At 35.8% G+C, this 25,698-nt stretch overlaps 1 protein-coding gene across 1 annotated transcript; it reads left to right on the top strand.

Moving 5' to 3' along the window:
• Positions 1–13,956: 13,956 nt before the first annotated feature.
• On the top strand, positions 13,957–23,813 carry LOC106838844 (histatherin-like). The gene is made up of 6 exons (XM_070506586.1): positions 13,957–14,096; positions 18,338–18,401; positions 19,458–19,481; positions 19,558–19,590; positions 20,668–20,804; positions 23,393–23,813. The coding sequence occupies exons 1-5, from the start codon at positions 14,047–14,049 to the stop codon at positions 20,767–20,769; spliced, it is 273 nt and encodes a 90-aa protein (XP_070362687.1). The 5' UTR covers positions 13,957–14,046; the 3' UTR covers positions 20,770–20,804; positions 23,393–23,813.
• Positions 23,814–25,698: the final 1,885 nt, after the last annotated feature.

The raw sequence follows: 25,698 nt of genomic DNA, 5'->3' as shown, positions 1-25,698 counted from the left end.
TTGAATTCGCTTGAGAGCTCACATTCCTTTGGCAGGGTAGATAAGGGGCCCAGGTACATCATGGTTTGTTAGAACAATGGCAGCATTTCACCATACTTAATAACAATGGTCCAGAATCCGTGATGGTTAGACACAAGAAAACAATATGTGACAAAGATCTGAACTTGCATTCAGAATGTCTGACTGTGAGTTGGAACCGTGCAATTTACTAGTTCTGTGGCCTAGTGAAAATACCTCAGTTTGTCTGAGCTTTATTTTCCCTAGATGTGAGGAACTCATAACGGTACTCATACAAATTTTGAGTATTTAACTAGATAAGAAATACCAAAATGCTTTATACATTAAAACAACACTATAAAAATGTAATAAAGCATCATATTCATTATCATCTTGCAGAATATTATAGGAATATCTCATAGTTTGTTCCTTAACCTACAGGGCACACCCTTCCCTTCTCCCACCTCAACTGCTCACTCCCTCTCCTCACAATGTATTTTGGTGCTGAAAGCCTTCGCTACATTCAGTATCTGATGCATACATTTTGAAGGGCTTTGATACCGTCTTAAAATTGTAGATAATTTCAAAATTAAAATGTGGGATTTGCACTCCATATATAAACAATTTGGGTAAAAAGAAAAAATCTGAGTAATTAATCATTCACATCAATCAGTTGGTTGACTCTTCCTTTCCCTCTGTTATCCTTCAACCATTCTTTACTTTGTTTTCCTTCCAAGAGTTTGACTCCATCATTTCTTTTCATGAAATCTTTTTACTCAGCTTAGAAAAAGATGAAGCCGTTAGCAGTTGTAAGATAATGAGAACTACAAACTGCTTTTGCCATCACTTTCTAAGAACTTAAGGATAATGATGGATTTGTATATCAAGTATTCACAATAAGAAAATTACTTCAGCCTTCAATTCTGACTTTGGTAGGTGAGGAGACACTTGCTAAATGTTCTTAATTACAACATAAAATATAAAACAAGATGAAACATATTATTCCCCTGAAGATCTAAATATGATACCCAAAATAGTTCAGTATCTTATGGTAGGTTTACATACAAACCATTCTATATTTAAAATATTTGACAAATTCATTGACTTTATTAAAAATCCAAGAGCCCAAGCAATTGCAAAAGGTAGGAAATGTATTAAGGGGAATAGGATTTACTCCAAACACAAAATTTTTAATGTTTACATTGTAGAAGGCTGCAAAATTACTAATTTTCCCCCCAGTAAAGTATTGTGAAGGTTTTCTCACTAAATGGAAAAAAACAAGATACCGTTTGGTTTTATGGGTGAAACTAAAAATGAAAATATAGTCTTTTTCATTTCTATCTGGAAGAACATACAGCTCTCTTCCTCCACTGAGGTAAAGAACTTTATTAGGAATATGATATCCTGGCACCTAGTAAGAGAGATTGCATTCTGTGCGACTCAACCCTCAACTGTCGTAGAATACAGCAAGTTTGGGGAAGGCCCACCAACAACACATACATTTGAAGGCACAGATTGGTTTTGCTCACTGGCAGAATCTTCAGAAAATTCCTCTTTACTGTTCTAGATGTCACTGAACAACAGTAATGTTGTCACCATGGCCATGATGTTAAATATACCTTGTGAACAGAGACAAAGTGAACTCTGAAACAAGACAGGGCTTTCTGCTTCCATTAAAGAGCTAATTCAATATCGCTGAAGAATTGGCCTCCCTTCCCTGCTGCTTACTTTATCTCTAAAAAGGAGGAAAGTAATCTGAGGAAAAGTAAAGAATTTCCTCCCATAGTTGATGTTGATTTTTGCAAAGAGCTGTAATTCTCTCTATTTAGCCGAGTTTGAGAAGATAATGACTCAGCTATGTGGAATATAATGAGTTAGTTACCTAGAGAAAATTTGACTGTATGATGTTAAAAAAAATTGACTTTACACTATGGTCATACTTACACTATAATTCAGCTAGAGGCAACATATCTCACCCGGAGTTTTCATATGATTGTGGTTCTATGCTTCTTTTGTATATATATGGAAAATAATGTGAGAAAGTAAGTCATCAAAAAAAAATTTTTCCCCTAAGGAATCTGCCAACTTCTCTCAGGAAGTAAGTCATAACATTTTTATATACATAAGAATTTAAAATTGTTTTTTTAATATTGCCAGAGTTATTTATTTTGCAGAAATATGGGTGGTGTAGAAGGTGGACATCATTCCAAGTCAAGTAAAACATATTTATTGTCCTGTTCATTTTTTATTTGACAAGGTATATCTTATTCCAGTAAACATTACTGATTTTCCCACTCACCCAGAATGAGTGTTGTTTTTTATATTTGAGTGTAAAGGTGTGATGTTTTCTCTGCTGTACCAACCGTAGACCTGTGTGAAGGGATCCCAGGCAGGAAAGCTGACTCCTGGGCCATTTGAGAACCACACTGTCAAAGCAGGATCTCTCTGAAAAGAGTTAATGTTAATGTTCCATCACCTTCATTTGCTTTTCTCAATTCTGTAGTCTTTTGATCACAATTTTGTGTTTTGTAAGGTACTATTTGATTTTATACCAAAAAATACTGTCCTGGCATTGCTGTAGAAGATAGATTTCTCTTCAAATGAGTTAAAACAACACTTATTTTTTGTTTCATTTCTTTTCAGGGAGACATTCAGTTCACCTTCCATTGAAGTAAAACACCTTGACCCATGTCATCATAACATGAATTTAAAATATTATTCTCATTTTTATATAGGTTTAAATTAAGGAGATGGTAAAATAGAGCATAAATTTTAGAACTCATCTGTTATTTCCTTTTTCTGAATAGGATGGAGTGTAAAGTCCAAATGAAACATATATTTTCTCATCTCTCATATCACACCTCACTACCGCATATTTTGGTAAATTTAGCAAAAGGACAGTGCAGAAAAAACGAAGACCATGATGCAATGTAGTCACTGTGTTTTGTGATACTTGCCTTCCTGATTGATGTTTGAGGAGATGGTTGTAATTTCTAACTGTTGATCTGTTTACACTGCTGTTTCTAACTCATGGAAACTCATTTTTTTCTTTCTTAAAGAAATAAATTTCAATCACAACCTTATGTTTATAGTCTTAATTTCTATTTTTCATATTGACAGACTAAGCTGGCATAACCATTCCTTTAACTGCTTCCTTTTCCCAGTTTGAGTAGCATTGAAGCAACCTTCTATGAGAGTATCTTTGAAGTCAACTAATTCTAACTTATTTTATTGTATTTCATATCCTCCAAATATATAGTACATAGCTTCAGCTGGGTTCTCTGAACTATTTATTCTGGCATTTGCCTGAATTGTCCCTGGCTCCATTTACCACAGTATCTATCCTAAAGTATCTAACTTCACCAGGGTCCTCACATTTCCTATATTAGTCCATAGAGGCCAAAGTTAACCCCTAATGTCACTCCATAGCAGTAGGCAGGCACTGAGAACATAAATCTTTTGATGCCTTCAATAGCGGTGTCAACGGTGAACTCCATTCTCAAATATTTATTCAGTGTTTGTTTATTGAGTGGCTAGCCCTCAAGCACTGTCCTAGGTGCTGAAGGCGTAGCAAGGAAGAAAAAGAGTCAAAAGCCCTGCCTTCATGAACATTAGATTGCAGTTGGGAGGAACAGACAAGAAGTAGGCTCATAATCCATAATCCTTCAAGTGATGATAAGTGCTCTAAAGAAATAAAAGGCAGGGCAGGGTCACCGTGGCAATTCTAAATAGGAGAGTCAACAACATCTTCTCTGGTACAGTAACATTGAAGAAAAGTTATAAATAAGTATGGGAGAGGGCATGGGGGAAGAAAGTTACAAATAGAAGAAATAGCAAGTGCAAATTTACATCAAAAGAAATGCGTTTCTTGTGTTTGAGGAAACTTCAAGGAGACCAGCCTAGAGAGAGAAGAAGGCAAGAAGTGAATATAAAGAAACCAGGTCACAGAGAAAGGGGAGTGCAGGCTATTAGAGCGTCTACGTTAGGTTTAGACTTTGGTTTGAGATGGAAGCCATTTGAAGAGGATACAATCTTATTTATATTTTGGAAAGAGGCAAAAGTTGGAACAGAGATACTTTTACATTGATTTTACAGAAAACTCTAGGCCCTGGATCTTCCCATTTCCTGTTATTTCCTCTGTTCCTTTTCAATTAGTTCATTTCTTCTAATCTAGCATTTCATATTCATCATTTACTACATGCCTGCAATAACTCAAATAACTCCTGTGAACCTCTGGTTTTGAGGAGCCCTACTTGCTAAAATCTCACTCCTGGGAAGTCCTTAAATTTCCTTATACTGCAGCCCCATCAAGGATACTCAATTCAAAAGGAAAAAATATTCCTTTTATGTTTTCCAAACATAGAATAAAACACTGTTTACCAAATATTTCCCTTGCATTTGGTCATATACCTCTCACCTTTTCCCTTCAACATATATCATTAATTTTTTGAAGCACCTAAATCATCCTACCTGTGAGTCAATTCTGGAAAATGATTATCTATTTCATAATGAAAATTGAGTTCATTTGGCATAACTGCCTTCAACTTCCCACCCTCACTCTTCTGTAAATTGATTTTTGCCTGATCAGATTTCTAACTTTCACCCTCCATTCTTACAGGTTCAGGTAATGCTCATATTTTCCAAAGATATTTCATCACTGTACTTTGATCTTCATTTCCTCCTTTATCCTTAGAGAATTTTTTAAATGAAGATGTTCTTTCTAATGAAGATTATGATCACAAAAATTAAAATTTATAATCCTTAATGTTTATATTTGAACAACTCCTATTTGCAATGTGATTTATGTACATTCTCATTTAATCCAGTCCCAATTATTGGGATAACTATTCCAGATAAGAAAATTGTAGTTTAAAGAGATTAAGCAACCTCCAAGGTCATTGTTACCTTTGTTCATGATGATTAAACTTCCTTCTTGAAATCTGATCCCCTTGGCTTCCACAATTCACCAATTGCCTGGAAACTCTCCTGTCTTCTGTTATTCTTTTCCTTCCAGGAGATTTTTGTGGACTTCTCCATTTTCTCTCACACATTACATTGGTCTTCTCTAAGGGTTCTGTCCTCAGCTTACTCCTCTTCTGACTCTGTATTTTTTCTCCTATATTATCTCTTCAATTTTCACAATTTTGATTAAAATCGAGAAGATGATTTCTCCTATATCTTCAACTATAATCTGAACATTTTCTAAATTTAGATGCATAGATTCAGCCGTTTCCTAGGCTCTTCTCTCTGCAGTTGCCTTTAACCTTGTTTGTTTCACAAAGTAAAAGACGTCTTAGTCAACTAACCCTGCTCTAACGAAGTACCAGACATTGGGTGGCTCAAACAGCAGATATTTATTTTTCACAGTTCTGGAGGCTGGGAAGTTTTATTATTTGTCTACAGACAAATAATACATTTATGAGACTATTATGTGACTTCTTAAACTTTACGGTACACAGGAATCTCCTGAGATATTGTTAAAATGAGATTCCTAGTGCTCTTCCAAGACCCTGATTCAACATGTCTGGAAAGACGGCCTATGTATTTGCATCTCCAACAAAGTCTCAGGTGATGCTGATTCTGATGGTCCCATATACTACACTTTGAGTAACAATGGACTTGGATACACAATTTACTTAAATTTTACAAATCATTTTATGATATTCAATTCTGAATATACTGAATCATCCACCCAACAGCAAAGAGGACCATTTTTATCCACCTTAGCCTAGAGACTTGGTGAAACCTAATTTTTCCCTCTGACTAGTATAATCATGCCAACACATAGCTTCCCTTGAGGAACAGGAACCCCTAAAGACTCAGAAGAAGTAAAACAAATTCCAAAGCATATGCATCTAGTTGCTATGTGAGATATATAGTATGGAGCTCCTGTGGTCATTTGACTTTAAAAATAAGAATTATTTTATCACACAATACCTAAAGTGTTACCAAATTTTTGCAAACATTTGAATATCCTATCAGAGTTAGTATACTCTAAAGTCAATAGAATAAATGTGCAATTTAATAATTTGTAGGAAACACATTTGAAATAAATCACGGCTCATTTCATTATGCCAGATGTTACCATATGTTAGGCAACAGGGCACATTTTCATAAGACATATCATTTTTAACATAGATTTGTTCCATGTTGTACACACAATTGTTGAAATAGATTAGATGGCCTTCTACGGAAATATGTTTACCATTTCAATTCATTTCTATACTTGATTTACTCCTGTAAACTTTTCCCTTTGTCTTATTCACACATGCCGAGACTAACACTGGGATTAACATTTGCGGGTCCATTTGGTTCCTGATCACTGCTTCACAATCTTCTATTGTAAAATCACCCTGTTAAGTTCACTAGTATCTGTGGGGACAGATTTTGGGCATTATTTCCAGTTCCATAATGTGATGTCATAGTCAACATGATTTAGATAAACAAATGGAGGATTTCAGTGTGTTTAAACAGATGAGTCTTCTGGAAAAGCACATCGTTTCTGAGGAATTCAGAATTTCAGCTTCTTTGACTCAAGTCTCATCTTTGGTAAAAGGTACTATATTCATATACAATCTAACATGATGTCTTATTCTAATCTTTTGTTTGCTAGAGTAAGTTGAAAAAATTTATAAAATGTATATTATTGATTGATAATTTCTCATAAAGAAACGCTTTAAAGCAATGATAACTCTATGTCAGAATCTGAAGGTGAGTTCACGATCTCAATGCCTCTGAATTGACAGCAATCATTTTACAAAGTGAATGATGTGTAAAATGGAGGAGATGTGTTCCATCTTCTTTGTTCGTGGGATACCTAGAAGCCTTTTTATTTTTTGACTAAATATATTATATCCACATTGTTAATAATTACTTTTACCTTTAACTTCAAGCTGAAGTTTAAACTGTATAAGAAAATGATCTCTTGAGTAGCATAAGCTCTCTTTTTGCAAATATATGTATTATTTCCAAGGTTTAAGTAACCTTTTTCTTTTCTTTTCTTTTCTTTTGAGGAAGATTAGCCCTGAGCTAACTACTGCCAATCCTCCTCTTTTTGCTGAGGAATATTGGCCCTGAGCTAACATCCATGTCAATCTTCCTCTATTTTATACATGGGACGCCTACCACAGCATGGCTTTTTGCCAAGCGGTGCCATGTCGGCACCCAGGATCCGATCGAGGGAACCCGGGGCCGCCGAGAAGCAAACGTGCACACTTAACTGCTGGGCCACTGGGCCAGCCCCACAACTAACTTTTTTCAAATTCCTTTATTGTCATCTAATTCATTTTCCAAACCTTTTCATAATTCAAAATTGTTTTTGATTTTCTGCATAATTAACACTGTGTAAGAGACTATTTTGTTTCAATAATTCATTTCATTTCACACATTTTCATTTCGTTTCTGATTTGGCTGCACATAAAGGTTTTTCTGTGTTAAAATTTTATCATTGTGTTCTTTGGGAAATATTTTCTCAAAGCCCTGAAGTTATCTCTCTCTCTCTATCTATAGAAGACCACTTTCTGTGAATTTCCTTCAACAACTCTACTTTCAATAAAATTCTAGGCATAAAAACAATGAAAGTTGCATCCTTTTTTGTGTCATAACATGGCTGGCTATTTGATTCAACTAGTAGATGATACAAAAATTTCGTCAAGAGATATATAATTTTCACAGTTTTTCTAATGCCACAGTGCTGAGTTTAAACCAATGAGGGAAAAGCAGCAGATGAGAAACAAAGGAAGTGCCATCAGTTCTGACTTCTGCTTCATGTGTTAGAGGTTTAGAGTAAGTTAGTAGAAGAATAGTTTCTTCTGTCATTAGACAATGTTACTGTAATGTTGTATCTAAGCTGATGGCTAAAATGATCAAGAGAAAAGAAAAAACCCATTATTTACCTTATGGTTTGTAAAATATTTTCATTTAGATGTCTATAATTCAGAAATAAGTAATCTGCTTAACTTCTTTTTCAACAGCAACGGAATTGGGTTCACTTGCATATACAGAATTACAAAGACATATCAAAGATTCCCAGAGTAGGTTAATTTTGCTGAATAAGATCCTTTGGAAGATTAAATCATTTTTACCAATTCACTTTATCAAAGCATCTACAAATATTTTCTGTGAAACTTCTTTTCAATTTGATTTTTCTCTACCCAGTATCATTAATTTTGAATACCACAGTTATACTATCTACACAATTTTCAAGCTTGAAACCAGGATCATTTACACTAACTCTATTATAAAACCAGTCCCTATTGCTTGTCATTCTACCTTCTAAACATTTCTTTTAGTTCTGCCTTAATTATTACCGTAAATGTCTTTATGTAAGGCCTGTATAATCATAACCGTCTAAGTGGTCAGCCTGGCTCCATTTTTCTCCTTCTTACATGCTGAACTACTTCACTTCCTACATGTGATCCTCACTCTCATTTTTGTTTCTTTACAGGGTCCCAATATATCTCTTTACTTATTCTAGATCATCTAACACTAGCGTTAGCCTTTCTTTACTTTAATAGTCCCATTGTCTTGATTTGTGTAAGATGTCTATTTTGTTTGTTTTTTTAACATTTTAGAATTTCCATATCAAAGCACTTACCTTTACTTATCAATGTCCCCCACTAGTCTCTAAGTTCCATGATGTCAGGCAACGTGTTTCAGTTGTCTTTGTATTTCTAGTATGTTTCACAATGCTTGGAGCCTAGTTTGATTAACAGATGTTTGATTTGTCATACAGGAACGAATTTACTACTGATTTTTCATATATGCTTTCACAGGACTCACCCAAACGTGAAGATCCTTGCATTTGCCTTTATCATGGCTCTCCTGGTTACCATGATTGTAAGAATATCAGGAAAGTTTGAAGCATATGTTCTCAATATTTCTCCAAAACATCTCTCTTATTTCCTGGGTTCTGCCTATATTTGTATTTAGCTCAACATGGCTTTATAAATTTTAATGGTTTTATATGGTCATTTTCCTTGAATTCACTTATATAAGCTTTTTAAGGACTTAGATAAATCTTGAGTATACACACACACACTCTAAACACACACAGACACTCAAGTGTAATTAGCCTAATTTAAGAATAAAATTCTTTTTTTTTTTTTGAGGAAAATTAGCCCTGAGCTAATATCTGCTGCCAATCCTCCTCTTTTGCTGAGGAAGACTGGCCCTGAGCTAACATCCATGCCCATCTTCCTCTACTTTACATGTGGGATGCCTGCCACAGCATGGCTTGCCAAGTGGTGCCATGTCCTCACCCAGGATCTGAACCGGTGAACTCCAGGTCGCCAAAGTGAAATGTGCTAACTTAACCGCTGTGCCAGCAGGCCAGCCCCCAGAACAAGATTCTTAAAAGAGCTCAGTAAAGTTGTAGAACTGAGAGGCTGATAAAAGACAATAAATTATTAAAAGCTCTAGACCTACCAAATGTCAAGAGTTCCCTACTAGTATCGTCGTTCACTACTGTGCGTCCAGGCAAAACGCTTGACCGCTCTAAAATTCCTTCCTCTTCTTCCTCCTGCTCTTCTCCACTCTCTTTTATTTCTTCTTCTGTTAAAATTAATGGTTCCTTTCACTTTGGTATACTCTGTGTCTAGTTACTGAGAAATTCATCAAGAAATAATAATACTTCAATTCATCCAACAAGTTCTAGTGGATGTTTCAAAAATAAATTAGTTATGACAACCCAGTTTATCATATTACTTTTTTATAAAAGGATAGAAATGGAAAGCATAAAAATCAAGGAGAACAGAGAAAAACAAAATAGCAGACCCTATCAGCATAACAAATACTTGAATGTAAATAGCTTTTGAGCTACTTCAAACATAGTCATTCGAAAACCATTGCATTGAGCAAATCCAAAGTTTAACTTTTCATTTTTCACTCTTCTTTTTACAGTGATGGATTTTCCTCCCTTTCACACATAAAAGAAATACAAACCAAAGTGAATTGACATTTGAATGTACCAAATTATTCATAGCAAAAGCCCACTCTTAACTCATTTGAAAGACATCATTATTCAAAAAAGAAACTAGTTTAGTGGATCTGTAACTCAAGACTTCGCTTGCGTTTTGTTTAATCATGTGCTTTAAACAAAGTAGCTAAGTTCATTTTTACACTCTGCAGTCATAAAATTAAGATGTTAACTATTTTCTTCTTTTCTTTTTTCCAAGGGTGCTGATTCTGGTGAGGTAAGACACTTTCACTTACTAGAAAATGAGAAATTAAATATGCATTCAATTTTTAATCTGTTCTTTATTTTAACAGAAATGTTGGCGTAAGAGGAAACACCATGTAAGTATTTCACTGATACTGTGGTAGAATACAAACATGTTTTCCTCTCTGACTGTTTAATCTATAATAAGAACCAAACTTTATCCCTGACGTATATCTGTATAATGAATGACTCAAGTATACACTGATTTTATTTGTGATACACTGGTAAAGACCCAAAAGTCTTGTGTACTAGTAGCATTTAAATAGAAACTCATAATGCCTCCCTAAAGAATCCAATTGTTCTCTCAGGTCTTAGGTGTTTTTTGTAGGTAAAGAATTGCCTTGACTAAAGAATAGTTTAAATTCTTATTCATTAAGGAGAGCATATGCCTAATGGAGCATAGAGGCTGCTAAAAACACATATGATGTGGTGAGTTTCCACCTTCTGATTCTTTCAGAGGGTGATGTAGTCATTAGGTTAAACTGACCATATTAGATAAGAGAAAATTTCATTTATTTAATGTATTTCTGAACAAAAGGTATCTTTGATGATCTCGTTATTTTCCTACTCACCCCGAATGAGTGTTGTTTTTTATACCTAAGTGTGAAAGTGTGATGTTTTCTCTGCTGTACCAACTGTAGACCTATGTGAAGAGATCCCAGGCAGGAAGGCTGACTCCTGGGCCATTTGAGAACCACACTGTCAAAGCAAGTTGTCTCTGAAAGGAGTTGAGGTTAATGTCCCATTACCTTCACTTGCTTTTCTCAATTCTGTAGTCTTTTGGTCACAATATTGTGTTTTCTAACCTACTATTTGCTTTTATACCAAAAAACACTATCCTGGCATTGCTGTAGAAGATAGATTTCTCTTGAATTGAGAGTTAAACCAACAGTGATTTACAATTTCATTTCTTTTCAGAAGGACATTCGGTCTACATTCTATGAAATAAAACACCTTGAACCATGTCACCATAACATGAATTTAAAATATTATTCTCATTTTTATATAGATTTAAATTAAGGAGATGGTAGACTAGAGTATAAATTTTAGATAGCTAATCTGTTATTTTCTTTTTCTGAATAGCTTTGAGGGGAGAGTCCAACTTCTACATTTATTTTTCTCATCTCTCATATCACATCTCACCTCACATCACATCTCACTACCACCATATTTTGGGAGAATTGTCAAAAAGATGATGCAGAATAAAACAAGACCATGATGCAATGTAGTCTCTGTTTTTCATGACACTTGCCTTCCTAATTCATATTTGAAGAGATGGATGTAATTTCTAACTGTTAATCTGTTTTCACTGCTGTTTCTAACTCATAGAAACCCATCATTTTTCTTTCTAGAAGAAATTAACTTCAAGCACAATCTTACGTATGTAGTCTTTATTTTTGTTTTCCATATTGACTGACTAAGCTGACATAACCATTCCTTTAACAACTTCCTTTTCCAGTTTTGGTAGCATGAAGCAAGTTTATATGAGAGTCTCTTTGAGGTCATCTAATTCTAATTTATTTCATCATATTTCATATCCTTCAAATATATCATCCACATCCTCTGCTGAATTCTCTGAACTATTTATTGTAACACTTCCCTGATTTGGTCCTGGCTCTGTTGCCACAGTATCTATCCTAAGCTTTCTCAAGGTTCCTCACATTTCCTATCTCAGTCCATAGAGGCTAGAAGATATCCCCTGATGTCACTGCATAGCAGTAGGCCTGCACTGAGAACATAAACCGTTTAATGCCCTCCATCAGTGGTGTCAACAATGACTTCCATTCAACAAATATTTATTCAGTGACTATTTATAGAGTGGCTAGAATTTAAACACTGTTCTTGGTGCTGAAGACACAGCAGGGAAGAAAAGAGACAAAAGCCCTGCCTTCACAAACCTCACATTGCAGTTGGGAGGGGCTGACAAGAAGTAAACAAATAATCAATTATCTCTCAGATGGTGATAAGTGCACTAAAGAAATAAAAGGCAGGGCAGGGGCACAGAGACAATTCTAAATAAGACAGTCAAGAACATCTTCTCTGTTAGAGTGACACTGAAGAAAATTTATAAATAAATTGGGAGTGAGCATGGAGGAAGAAAATTCCAAGAAGAAGGAATAGCAAGTGCAAATTCACTGCAAAAGAAATATGTTGTTTTTGAGGAAACTTCAAGGAGTCTAGCTGGGATAGAGAAGAAACAAGACATGAAGACAAAGAAACTAGGTCACAGAGAGGGATGTGCAGGTTATTAGAGTATGTGGGTCAAGTTTAAACTTTGGTTTCAGATGGAAGCTATTGGAAGAGGATATGATCTTATTTATATTTTGGAAGGAGGAAAGGGCGAAGGAAAGATATCTTTCCTTTGACTGCAGAAACCTCTAAGCCCTTGATCTTTCCATATCCTTTTATTTTCTATGTTCCTTTTTAATTTAGTTCCTTTTCTTCTAATTCAGGATTTCATATTTATCATTTAGTATATACTCGCAGCAACTCAAATGACTCCTGTGAACCTCTGGTTTCAGGCGCCCTACTTGCTAAATCCTAATCCTAGAAACTCCTTAAATTGTGTTATGCTGCTGCTTTTGCTTAAATTTACTTACACTCACTTCTATGGGAAATCAAATATTCCTGTAATGTTTTCTAAACATAAAATACAATGGTGATTACCAAATCATTTTCCTGTATTTGGTCATATACCTCTCGCCCTTTCCTAGTTTGGACCTTTTTCTTAATTTAGACTCAGAGATTCAGCCCTGTCCTGAACTCTTCTATCTGCAGTGGCATTAACCATGTCTGTTTCATAAATTACAAGATTTCTTAGTCAGCTCCGGCTGCCCTACCAAAGTACCACAGACTGAGTGGCTTAAACAGCACACATTTATTTGTCACAGTTCTGGAGGCTGGGAAGTCCAAGGTCAGGGTGCCAGCAGAGCTCTTGGTGGGGGGCCTCTTGCTAGATTGCAGAGCTGCCTTCTTCCTACATCTTCCCATGGGGGAGGGAGGAAGCTCTGGTGTCTCTTCCATTTCTTAGAGGGGCGCTAATCCCATTATGGGGGACCTCATCTAAACCTAATTGCTTCCTAAAGGCCACACCTCCTAATAAACACATTGGGCGGTAGGTAGGGCCTCAACATATGAATTTGTGGGGACACAAACATTCATGCCATAACATAGGGTAAGTCCCTGAAGGGCAGAAATAGGATATTGTCACTTTGTATTCCCAATGCCCCAGGAGGATTCATGTTATCTGGTAGGCAGTGATCTTTTGTTCTATGTCTGGTCAGGTGCCGTACATTTCATTTTAGTAATTCACACAGGAATATAACACAAAATGTCTTTTTAGTGAAATAAATAAACATCACGGATTTCATCATTGACTGTATACCATGCCTTCATTGTAGGAGAACTGAAGGTAGGGGAGGAGGAGGAAGAAGAAAAAGAGGAGGAGGAGGAGAAGGAGGAAAAACATCCAGCATAAACATCACCGTTAATATCCATTCACAGGTTGCATCCTTACGCCACCAATTTAAGGTCACAGCTGTGAAACAGCAGTAGCTCTTATTGATTTTTCCCTTGTAAATGAAAGACCTGACATTGTTCAAACAGTATGGTGGTTGTTTATAGAGGATAAGATATCTGTTTTGCTTAATTATAAAATATCAGGATATATTCTGGTCCATCAAACTTTTAAAATGACCTTCTGTTCCTGGAGGATGAAACTATAATTAATACAAGGAGGTTGCCCTTGTGTTTAGAGTCCACTATTCTTCTTTCCCACTGTCATACGTAATCCCTACATTTCCTACGACGTTGAAGCGTTGACGTTGAGAATGATGGGTGGAATAATGCTTATGTTTTGGTGTCCCAAGCTAAAATCTGGGTAAGTTAAGTTTAACTGTAAGTTTTAAATGTGTATGTTAGCATCTGTCAGGTTTTATTACTGGCAATTTGTGTTTGTTGTCATTGTGAGCTTATGCCTTTGGAGCATTAGTTCACATTTTCTAAACTTAGGCTATGAATTTCATAGATTTGTTAAAATAGATTCTAGTAACATTGGCTAAATGAATCCGTGAATCCATGGAGGGAAGAAAGGAAGGGAAGAAAGTCAATGAGGAAAGAGACATAAAAAAAACAAGAAAGGAAAGAAGAAAATCATTTGACATTTCCAAAATGAATAAAGCAAGGTTTGTTTTTCAAAATCAGACTATTTCAATGCTTACTAAACTATACATATGTACCATTTTCCCAGATTTTATGAAGATTGGGTATGTTTTGGACTTGAAAAGAGACTATACGTCTATGATGCTTAGAAATCAATGAAAAAAGAGCAAAAAGCACCATTTAAATTGAATTTGACTTTAATTCTTGACTTGCATTGTAAATCTTTTAATTATTTTGAAAACGACCCTGAAAAAAAGAGTAATTTTTAATGGGATGTTCAAATATAGCATAGAAGATTCACTTAGTAAATATTTCCTTAAAACACCTGAATCGAAATTAAACCTTAAGTCCTATTAATGGGATCAAGTCTATAGGCAATACATTTGTGATTTTATGATGTGGCTTCTTAAACTTTATGGCCCACAGAGAATCATGTAGAGATATTGTCCAAATGAGATTCCTGGTGTGCCTCCATGATCCTGATGCGTGTTTGGGGAGAGACAATATGTATTTGCATTTCCAACAAATTCTCAGGAGATACTGATTCTGAGGGTCGCAAATATAGCACACTTTGAGTAACAATGGACTAGGATATATAATTTATTTAAACTTTGCAAATGATTTGGCGATATTCAGTTATGAGTGCATTGAGTTATCCAACCAGTAGCAAAGAGGTCAGCTTTTTTTTTTTAAGATTTTATTTTTTCTTTTTTCTCCCCAAAGCCCCCCGGTACATAGTTGTATATTCTTCGTTGTGCGTCCTTCTAGTTGTGGCATGTGGGACGCTGCCTCAGCGTGGTTTGATGAGCAGTGCCATGTCCGCTCCCAGGATTGGAACCAATGAAACCCTGGGCCGCCTGCAGCAGAGCGCATGAACTTAACCACTTGGCCACGGGGCCAGCCCCAAGAGATCAGTTTTTAGTCTACATTAGCCTAGGGACTTAGTGAGACCAAATGTTTCCTTCTATTATAATCGTGTCAATTCATGGGTTCCACTGAGGAACATGAGCACCTAAAGACACAGAGGAAGTAAAGTATCTTGCAAAAAATATGCATCTGATTACTACGGGAGATGTATAGCACTGAGCTTGTATAGTCATTTGATTTGAAAAACAGGAATTATTTTCTCATGCAATACTGAAAAGATTACCAAATTTTTGCAAACATTTGAATATACTTTCAGATGTAAAATATTTTAAAGTCAATAGAATAACCATACAATTTAATAATCTGTAGGCCCACATTAGAAATAAATGACGACTCATTTTTCATGACCATTTGCACCATTTGTTAGGCAACAGTGAACATTTTAAGAAGATGATATAACTTTTGACATGGATTTGTTCCATCTCAAGCATGCACGTGTTGAAATACACTAGGTGATGTTCTACGGAAGCATTTTTACCATTTCAATTCATTTCTACACTTGATTTACTCCTGCAAACTTATCCTTTTGTCTTATTCACACATGCCGAGATCACACTGGGATTAACATTTGCTGGGTCCATTTGGTTCCTGATCACTGCTTCACAGTCTTCTATTGTAAAATCACCCTGTTAAGTTTATTCTTGGGAACTGTGGGAACAGATTTTGGGCATTATTTTCAGTTCCATAATATGATCTCATAATTGACGTGATTGAGAAAAACAAATGGAGGACGTCAGTGTGTTTAAATAGGTGAGTCCTCTAGAAAAGCCCATCATTTCTTAGGGCTTCAGAGTTTCAGCTTCTCTGACTTTTGAGTCTCCTCTTCGGTGAAAGGTAATATCTTCATGTACAATCTAATATGATGTCTTTTCTAATATTTTGTTTGCTAGAGTAAGTTGAAAAGAAATTTGTAAAATGTGTTTTATTGATTGATAGTTTCTCATGAAAAAACAATTTAAAGAAATGATAATTTTATAGCGGAATCTGAAGGTGAGTTCAGGCTATCAATGCCTCTGAGTTGACAGCAATCATTTTACAAAGTGGACGATGTGGAAAATGGAGGAGATGTGCTCTATCTTCTTCTTTGGTGGGACACCTAGAAGTTCTGTTTTTGGCTAAATATATGATATCCACTTTGTTAATAATTACTTTTTGGGGCCAGCCCAGTAACGCAGCGTTTAACTGCGCACGTTCTGCTTCGGCGGCCCAGGGTTCGCCGGTTCGGATCCTGGGTGTGGACATGACACCGCTTGGCAAAAGCGATGCTGTGGTAGGCGCCCCACATATAAAGTAGAGGAAGATGGGCACGGATGTTAGCTCAGGGCCAGTCTTCCTCGGCAAAAAGAGGAGGATTGGTGGCAGATGTTAGCTCAGGGCTAATCTTCCTCAAAAAAAAAAAAATTACTTCTACATTTAACTTCAAGTTGAAATTTAAATTTTATAAGAAAATGATCTCTTGAGTTGCATAAGCTCTCTTTTTGCAAATGTATGTGTTAATTCAAGGTTTAAGTAACCTTTTTGAAAGTTACTTTATTGACACTGTAATTCATTTTGCAAAGGTATTCAGGTCCTCTACATCATTCAAAGTCATTTCTGGTTTTCTGCATAATTAACACCATATAATTATTTTGTTTCAATAATTCATTTTACTTACATTTTCATTCTCTTTGCAATTCTGTCAGAAAAAGAAAGTTTTTACAATTTCAAACTTTTATCATTGTGTTCTTTGGGAAATATTTTCTCACAGCCCTTATGTTATCTATCTGTCTGTCTGTCTATCTACCAAAGACAACTCTTAGAATTTCCCTCAAGTCACCACTTTCAATATAATTCCAAGTATAAACAACACTAAGAGTTACATCCTTTTTTGTCCCATAATATGACTGAATATTTAAGTAGTAAATGATAGAAAAACTTTGCCAAGAAATATGTAATTTTCACAGTTTGTCTAATGCCACAGTGATGAATTTAAACCAATGAGGCGAAATGAGCAGATAAGGAACAAGCGAAAGACCATCAGTCCTGAGTCTTGCTTCATATGTTTCAGATTTAGAGTCATTTAGCAGAAGAATTAGACAAAAGATGAGACTGGAATGTTCTACCAAAATTGGTGGCCAAAAATGATCAGGAAGAAGAAAGGCCTTTATCCATTGTTTACCTTTCAGTTTGCAACATACTTTTCTTCAATGCCTATAAGTCAAAAATAAATCATCAACTACTTCTTTTTCAACAGCAACAAACTGAGTTCACTTGCAGATACAGAATTACAAAAACATATCAAGGAGTCCCAGAGGAGGTTAATTTTCTTGAATAAGGTCATTTGGCAGATTAAATCATTTTTACCAATTGGACTTCTCAAAGTATCTACAAACATTTCTTGTGAAACTTCTTTTCAGTTTGATTTTTCTCTACCCAGTATCATTAATTTTCGAACACCAGGGTTACACCACCTAAAATTTTCGAGCCAGAAACCTGGCTCATGTTCACTAACTCTACCATAAGACCAGTCCCTGCATCTTGTCATTCCAACTTCTAAACATTTCTTTCAATTCCGCCTCAATTATTACCCCTGATATCATTATATAAGGCCACTATAACCTCACAACCATCTAGGTGGTTAGCCTGGCTCCATTTTTGTCCTTCTTACAGCTGAACTATTTTACTTCCTACGTGCTATCTTTTCTCTCATTTCTGTTTCTCTGAAGGTTCCCAACATCTCTCTTTATTCATCCCATATCGTGTAACACAAGCTTACTTTTCTTTAATACCTCCATTCTCTCCATCACGTTAAGATGTGCACATCCATTTTATGTGTTTTTATAGCACTTTAGTGTTTCCATATCAGAGCATTTGTCTTTATTTGTCAATGTCCCCCACTAGTCTCTAAGTTCCACGATGTCAGGCAACGGATTTCAGTTGTCTTCGTATTTCTAGTATGTTTCACAATGCTTTGGAGCTTAGTTTGATTAACAAATGCTTGATTTGTCATCCAGGAATGAATGTGCTACTGATTTTTCATATATGCTTTCACAGGACTCAGCCAAACATGAAGATCCTTGCATTTGCCTTTATCTTGGCTCTTTTGGTTGCCATGATTGTAAGTATATCAAGAGAGTTTGAAGAATATATTCTCAGCAATTCTCTAAAACATTCCTCTTATTTCCTGGGTTCTGGCCTATATTTGAATTTATCTGTACATGGCTTTATAAAGTTTAATGTTTTCATATGGACATTTTACTGGAACTCACCTATGTAAGTTTATCAAGGATATTGATAAATCTTGAGTATTCACACACAGATGAGTGTAATTAGCTTAATTTAAGAATAGAATTTTTGAGAGCTCCACGAAGATGTGAAACTGAGAGGCTGATAAAAGACACTTAAATATCAAAATCTCTAGACCTACCAAATGTCAGGAGCTCCCAACTAGTATTGTCATTCACTACTGTGTGTCCAGACAAAACAATTGACTTCTCTGAAACTCCTTCCTCTTCCCCCTCCTTCTCCTCCTCTTCTCCACCCACCTCTGTTTCTTCTTTGGTTAAAAATAACGGTTCTTTTCACTTTGTTATGCTTTGTCTAGTTACTGTGAAATACATCAAAAAATAATAATATTTCATTTCATCCAACAAGTTCTAGTAGATGTTTCAAAACAAGTTGGTTTTGACATCCCACTTTATTACATTATGTTTTTATGAAAGAATAGAACTGGAAAAAAAATAAAAATTAGGAAGAACTGAGAAAAACATAACATCAGACTCTATTAGCACAACTAATACTTGAATATAAGTAGCTTTTGAGCTGCTCAAAACGTTTGCGTATAAAAACCATCATCTTGAGCAAATCCAAAGTTTAACTTTTCATTTTTCACTCTTCCCTTCACAGTAACGGATATTCTTCCCTTTCACACACAGAAGAAATTTGAAACAAAGTGCATTGATATCTGACAGTAGCAAATTATTTCTAGCAAAAACCTACTCTTCACTCATTTTAAAGATTTCATTACACAAAAAAGAAGCGAATTTAGTGCATCAGTAACCCAAGAGTTTGTGTCCATTTTATTTAATCGTAAATGTAGCAGCTAAGTGTATTTTTATACTCTGGAGTTATAAAATTAAGATGTTAACTATTTTCTTCTTTTCTTTTTTCCAAGGGAGCTGATTCATCATCTGAAGAGGTAAGACACTTTCACTTACTAGAAAACTAGAAATTGAACATGTATTCAATTTTTAATTTGTTCTTTATTTTCACAGAGACGTCATTATCGGCGTAGAGGAGGAGACCATGTAAATATTCCTCTCATCATGTGGTGGAGTATAAACATGTTTTCTTCCATGAGTATTTATTCTATAATAAGAACCAATACTTATCTCTGACATATAGCTATAGAATGAATGATTCAAGTATACAGTGAGTTTATTTATTTATGATACAAGGATAAAGCACCCCAATGTCTTGTGTACCAGCAGCACTTAGGTGGATACTCATAATGCTACCCTATAGAAGCCAATTATTCTCTCAGATCTTAAGTGTCTTTGCTGGCAAAGAATTGCCTTGACTAAACGATTCGTTGAAATTCTGATTCTGTTAAGAATAACATTTGCCTAATGGAGCATAGAGGCTGCTAAAAACACATCTGGTGTGGTAAATTTCCGCCTTCTGATTCTTTTGGAGGGTGGTGAAATCATTAGGTGAAACTGACCGTGTTAAATAAGATAGAACATTTCATTTATTTGACATTTTTCTGAATGAAATGTATCTTTGATATCTCATATTATTTTGTCATGTCATGTTAATGTGATAAGATCTTACCAAAAATTGATCTTACTAATGTAGTAAAGAGATCAATTTAAAATGTCACCAAATAAAATGATGAGAAGGAGAGTTAAAGGTTATTTGGGTTATCAGAGGTAAATATCAAGGAATGTAGGAATTTTAAGAAGAAATAATCTCCTTATAAGTCAAAAGTGACAAGTAACAATTCCCTCGAAGCTGGAATTAAATTGTTCCATCCTGGAATAGTCAAGGACAGGCAATGTAGTAGCTTGGAGGTAATATTATAAAGAATATATAAACCTTTCTTGAGTGGTTGGCAATAATCAATGCTCCACGTGTATTATAAAACAACCAAATTGTCAACCATTAATAAAAATGGAAACTCTTTATCATTTCTCTTTTCAACGTCTTTCTCATAAAAAAGGGAAAATCTCACCAACTATTTGAAATACAATCATGGAGATGATATATATAAGGTCCTGCCAACTTGAACAATCTAAGTTTTTTAAGTGAAATGATTGTGAAATATTTGCACCGTCGCTGTCTCAATTTTCTGCCATGTTCTCTTTGCTTTTGTTTGTATACAGAGAAGGGATGACCGATCTCTGCCAAATCAAGGAAATCCAGCCTATCCTCCATTTCCAAAAAATAACCCCAATCCTTTTCCAAATCCAAACCCAAATCCTTAGAACGCTGCTCAGCACCACAGGACAGGATTACAGAGGTAAGCTGGGTCAGCTGACATTTTATGTTCCCCAGACAGATCAATGGTGACAGTTAGAGCAAGAAAAAAACAAAGCAAGTCATCAAACCAAAAGCAGCCCCAGTTTAAGATGTGTAGCCTGGTGTAGCTCTCCTGAGGTGTATTTATTGATCTAAATGTTACCAGAAGAATACTTCTGTCCTACTATGGTGAGGAGGTTCAGCTTTGGGGACAGGAACACCCGTGTTTCTGTCGTGATCCTGACAACTGCTAGTTTCATGACCTTGAGCTATTCTTTTGTTTTTTAAATCTCAATTTTCTCATGGATAGAACAGGTGTTGTAATAGTACTTAACCATCTGTACAATAGGTGAGACCATTAAACCACATAGTACATAAAAGCCCTTGATCAACATTGTCTGTGACTGTAGGCTGCCCTGCCACTCAGGCTGTGCCTGGATGTTGTTTAAAACTTATTCTTCTAAATGTACTCTTTGGGGCAGCCATGCAAGCCCCCATGGAAACTTGTCAGAAATTTAGTCTGAAGCCACATCCAGAACTATTGAATACGAATCTGCGTTTTAACAGGTTCTTATGTGGTTTATAACAGTACAAATTTTGAGAAGCTTTGCCTTGAGCAATTAGGATAGAGATCACTGCTCTAATATTGTACCAACAACAAGATAAGGAAATATTAGCAATCCATGTTTTAGAAAGTCAATTTTACCTAAAATAAACTATATGTTCCAAATTTTATGAAAGATTCAATATTTCCCACCAAAATAAAGCAATACTTTTGGAGATAAAAGAAGACAGCCTTAGAATTCAAATTTAAAATAATTGCAAGGATTTCAATTCTTTTAAATGCACGTGAAGTATTTCTTCCAATGGAATTCGCTATTGCCATTAATGACAGGGCCAAGAGTCTGCACTTGTCTCCCTAGGCATTAGGTAATAGCTGAGGATAGTTGATCAAGAAATGGTACATCAGAAATATTATTTTGAGGAGATAAATATGTAGGCTCCTTTTAAGCAGAGGGGTGGAAGGGCTGAAATAGGTTGGTATCAGAAAAACTTAAAAGAAACAAGAAACATGAAAAAGAGTGCCTAGGAAAGGCTATCAATCAATTTCATGATGGACTGAATGAAAGACCAAATCAGGAAATGAGAAAAAAGAAATGGATGCAAGTCATCAGGATTAGATTAGCAAACAAAAGTGCCGGGCACATTTGCCTTTCAGAAGAGAGACAACACTCTGCTGTTGTTTGACTGTTTCTTTGTTTTTGTTTTTCTTGTTTCCTTCAGGGAATTTTGTTTAATGCATATGTTTTGCTTGATTGAAGTAGGGGATGCTGAAGAAGATAATTCTGTTACGTTAAGTCTGAGAGACAATAGCATTCAAACTGAAAAGCCAAGTGGGCTAAAATACAGAACTGAATCACTGAACCTCATGTCAGAAGTGACAAAGGGAGGAAAAGATGATAGAAATTCCTGCAATGAATATTTCCCAAGTCCCTTAATTATAAGGAAAAGTAATAGCAGCTTAGTATAGAAACAGTTTGACTATTGGAAATAGAGGAGTTCTTTAAAAGTTTGGAAAGAAATAATTAGAAATAGATACTTTTTCTTGTGTTACTGTTTTAGGAAACAAGATTCCAAAGAAATTTGTATTCATTCAGTTATCAGATATTTCTTGACCACATCATGAGCATGCAATGAGATAGCCAAAGTGGATATAAACACCAATAGGCCAGAGACTCTGTACTCAACACTTATGATCTAGTTCTAATCGTGGATATTAAATCAATCATCAGTCAGAATATCATTTGATTAAGAAGTGATGTGATTGCATTGTTATTCAGGCATATCACGCAAGCGGTAGTATGGCAGCTAGAGAGAGAGGGAGTATAGACACAATAAAGAAGTCCATGGGGAAACTGTCAAAGTAATTTAGAATGTGTAATAAGAGCTTGAACTAAGAAATAAGTAGTATAGACAGGAGCAACTTCCTCTAAACTAGAGTCTGATTATGTAATTACTTTGAATAATTTTGGTAATGCTTTTTCATGTGAATGTTCTTAACCAAGGCACAGTTTTTGGTCAAGGATGTTTTGTTGTATCAAATCAAAACAAATCCAAACTTCGACAAGGAGAGTCTTGACTCAGAATAAAGGCTTTTGCAATAGGGAGAACTCTCAAATCTCAGCAAACATCTCAATATCAAAGAGAAAAAGGCTTTTCTTTTCTTCGATAGGGTAAGGTAAGCAATGATTAGTAAAAACTTTCAAGGGGAAATTGGGCACACGAGGGGAAAGGAGCAGCAGTCTGTGACAGGCAAAGTGTCCACTGTAGTCAGTTAATTCTCAGGATAAGCTGGTAACGGGGCACATTTCACTTCTTAGTGCTTACTCAGGCTCGGGGGTAAGCAGAGTTCAGGGGCACCCAGGAAGGAAAGAATTCTAACATTTGATGGAGAAAAGCAGGGGGTAACAATTGGGCAACTGAATGCTTGGTCCATCACCAAGGGATATATTTACCTAACACTCAGAAACAAGAAAGCATAAGGGTATTAGAGATGACTTAATCTGAATGTTTTCTCTTTACCCACAGGCTTGACGGAAAGTCAGATTTGCTCCATGCTCAGGATGATTCTTCCTACTCAAAAACCCTTTACCCAACTTGCAACATCATATTAGCCCTCATCTAAAGAATACAGCCGAAATGCTTTTAAAAAAAATTTTTATAAAATAATTCAAAAAAGCAGAGTATTATCTGGGTTCTCTTAAGTATGATATTGCAATTTAAAAATAATTAGACCCATAAATAATTTTCCAAAACCAAAGAAATTTCAATCAAATACTGTTACATGAACAACACACCTGAGATCGATGATCAATATTTTAAACAGTAGTAATAATATTCTCTGAACTATTTGATTTTCTCTACTTTGTTCTCTGTATTAATTGTACTATGAAAATCAAAAAAAAAAAAAAAAAAGACTTGCCCTGCATAATAAAGTGATCTATCAGCATGTCCTGAATATGTGCTTTTTATTTCTCACTGTATTAGTTTCTCAGGGCAGCCATAACAAAGTAGTCAAACTGGTGGCTAAAAACAACAGGCATTTCTGTTCTCCTAGTTCTGCAGGCAGGGCCTGGCTCTCTCTGACAGTTCTAGGGCATGGTCCTTCTTTGCCTCTTCCCAGTTCCTGACTGTTACTGGAAATCCTTGTCATTCCTTGGTTTCTAGATGCATCCTGCAGTCTGTCTCTGTTGTTACAAAGCTGTCTTCTCCTTCTGGGTCTCTCTCCTCTTCTCATAAGGACATCTGTCATATTGGATTAAGAGCCTGCCCTACTCCAGTAGGACCTCATCTTAACTAATTCCATCTGCCATGACCTGTATTTCCAATAAGATCAGATTCTGAGGTATTGGGAGTTAGGATTTCAGCATATCCTTGAGGGAGGGACACAATTGAACACGCCACCTCTCTTAATCTTGGTTCTCATTAAGTTTTTCTGCAACAATTATATGCCAATACTTCTAATATTCTTCAGTTTGTCAATATTTCTCAAGGAAAGACATACAGTACTATTTCATAATCTTCTGGAACAGTGATTATAGAAGGAAGCAGGTTAAGACACATCTGAGTGAGTATTCAAAGGGAAAGAAAATCATGCAGCCAGTCTCATTTTAACTTTGAAATGTACTGCACTACAGGAATTTCAATGCATGTAGTTTGCATGAAATCGCTAGAATACTAATCAGAATCTTGACTTTAATTCTGAGTATACTTACAAAGAAAACTTAGTCACTTTTAGCAAGCAACTGGAAAGAAACCTCAGCTATACGATGATTATAAATATTGGCAGTTAAAAATCTACAAATTATGCCAAACTATAGCTTTTATGAGATAGAAAGTTGGACTCAGAAAATTCTTGGAGGCAGGGCCTCTCTTCCTGAGAAAAGCAGCCAAAACTGAAGACCAATCTCCACTCCCCAGAGGACCGCACACAACAGACAGGCCCACTGTTGGGAGCAGCAGAGACATGGAAAGGAATGAGAAGAGGGCTGAGGATCAGAGGGAAGGGAAGCCGGTAGAATGCTGAGTTATGTGTGCTGTGTGTTCTCTCTGAAGTGCCTTTTGACTCTCCACTTGACATTCAAAATGCTACTCTTTGTCATACTCCTCCAGTTTCAGTTGATTTTATTGTGCATTTGCTCAGATTCAAAACCTAAGAATAATCATTGATTTTTTTTTCTCCTCAGCCCTTTGCTTTTTACTTATAAGCAATGTATATCTTGTAGTGGTTCCAAAATATAGATGTCTTTGAAAAGGCAAGAGGTCATATAGACGTTCTATCCATCAGGCATTATTGAGAAATTAGGCACCGAGGATTAAATTTTCTCTGTGGCTTTCTTTTGGAAGAGGCTGGTTATTAGTATCAGCTTTAAGATATCTGATCAATGGCCTGCCACTCAAATAAGCATGCTTACACATCTCTGTTTTTCTTTTTGAGGAAGATTAGCCTGCACTAACATCTGCCATCAAGTCTGCTCTTTTTGCTGAGGAAGACTGGCCCTGAGTTAACATCTGTGCCCATCTTCTTCTATTTGATATGTGGGACGCCTGCCACAGCACGGCTTGACAAACCGTGTGTAGGTCAGCACCTGGGAACCTAACCAGCGAACCCAGGCCTCCAAAGCAGAACTTGCAAATTTAACTGTGGCACCACCTATCCAGCCCCCACATCTTTTTCTTTCCAATGTTTTCATTATGACTCTCCCACTTTCTGGTGACATGATTCTGTCCAAGTACCTTAGCCTATCTGAACGCCATATTTTCTTGGGTGACCATATCCCAAAGCAGTTTCTGGAAGAATTAATGTAATAACAAAAATAATGCACCAACACAAT

Source organism: Equus asinus, chromosome 3, assembly GCF_041296235.1.
Source record: "Equus asinus isolate D_3611 breed Donkey chromosome 3, EquAss-T2T_v2, whole genome shotgun sequence".
Lineage (NCBI taxonomy): Eukaryota > Metazoa > Chordata > Mammalia > Perissodactyla > Equidae > Equus > Equus asinus.
This window is presented reverse-complemented; position numbering and strand designations above follow the sequence as displayed.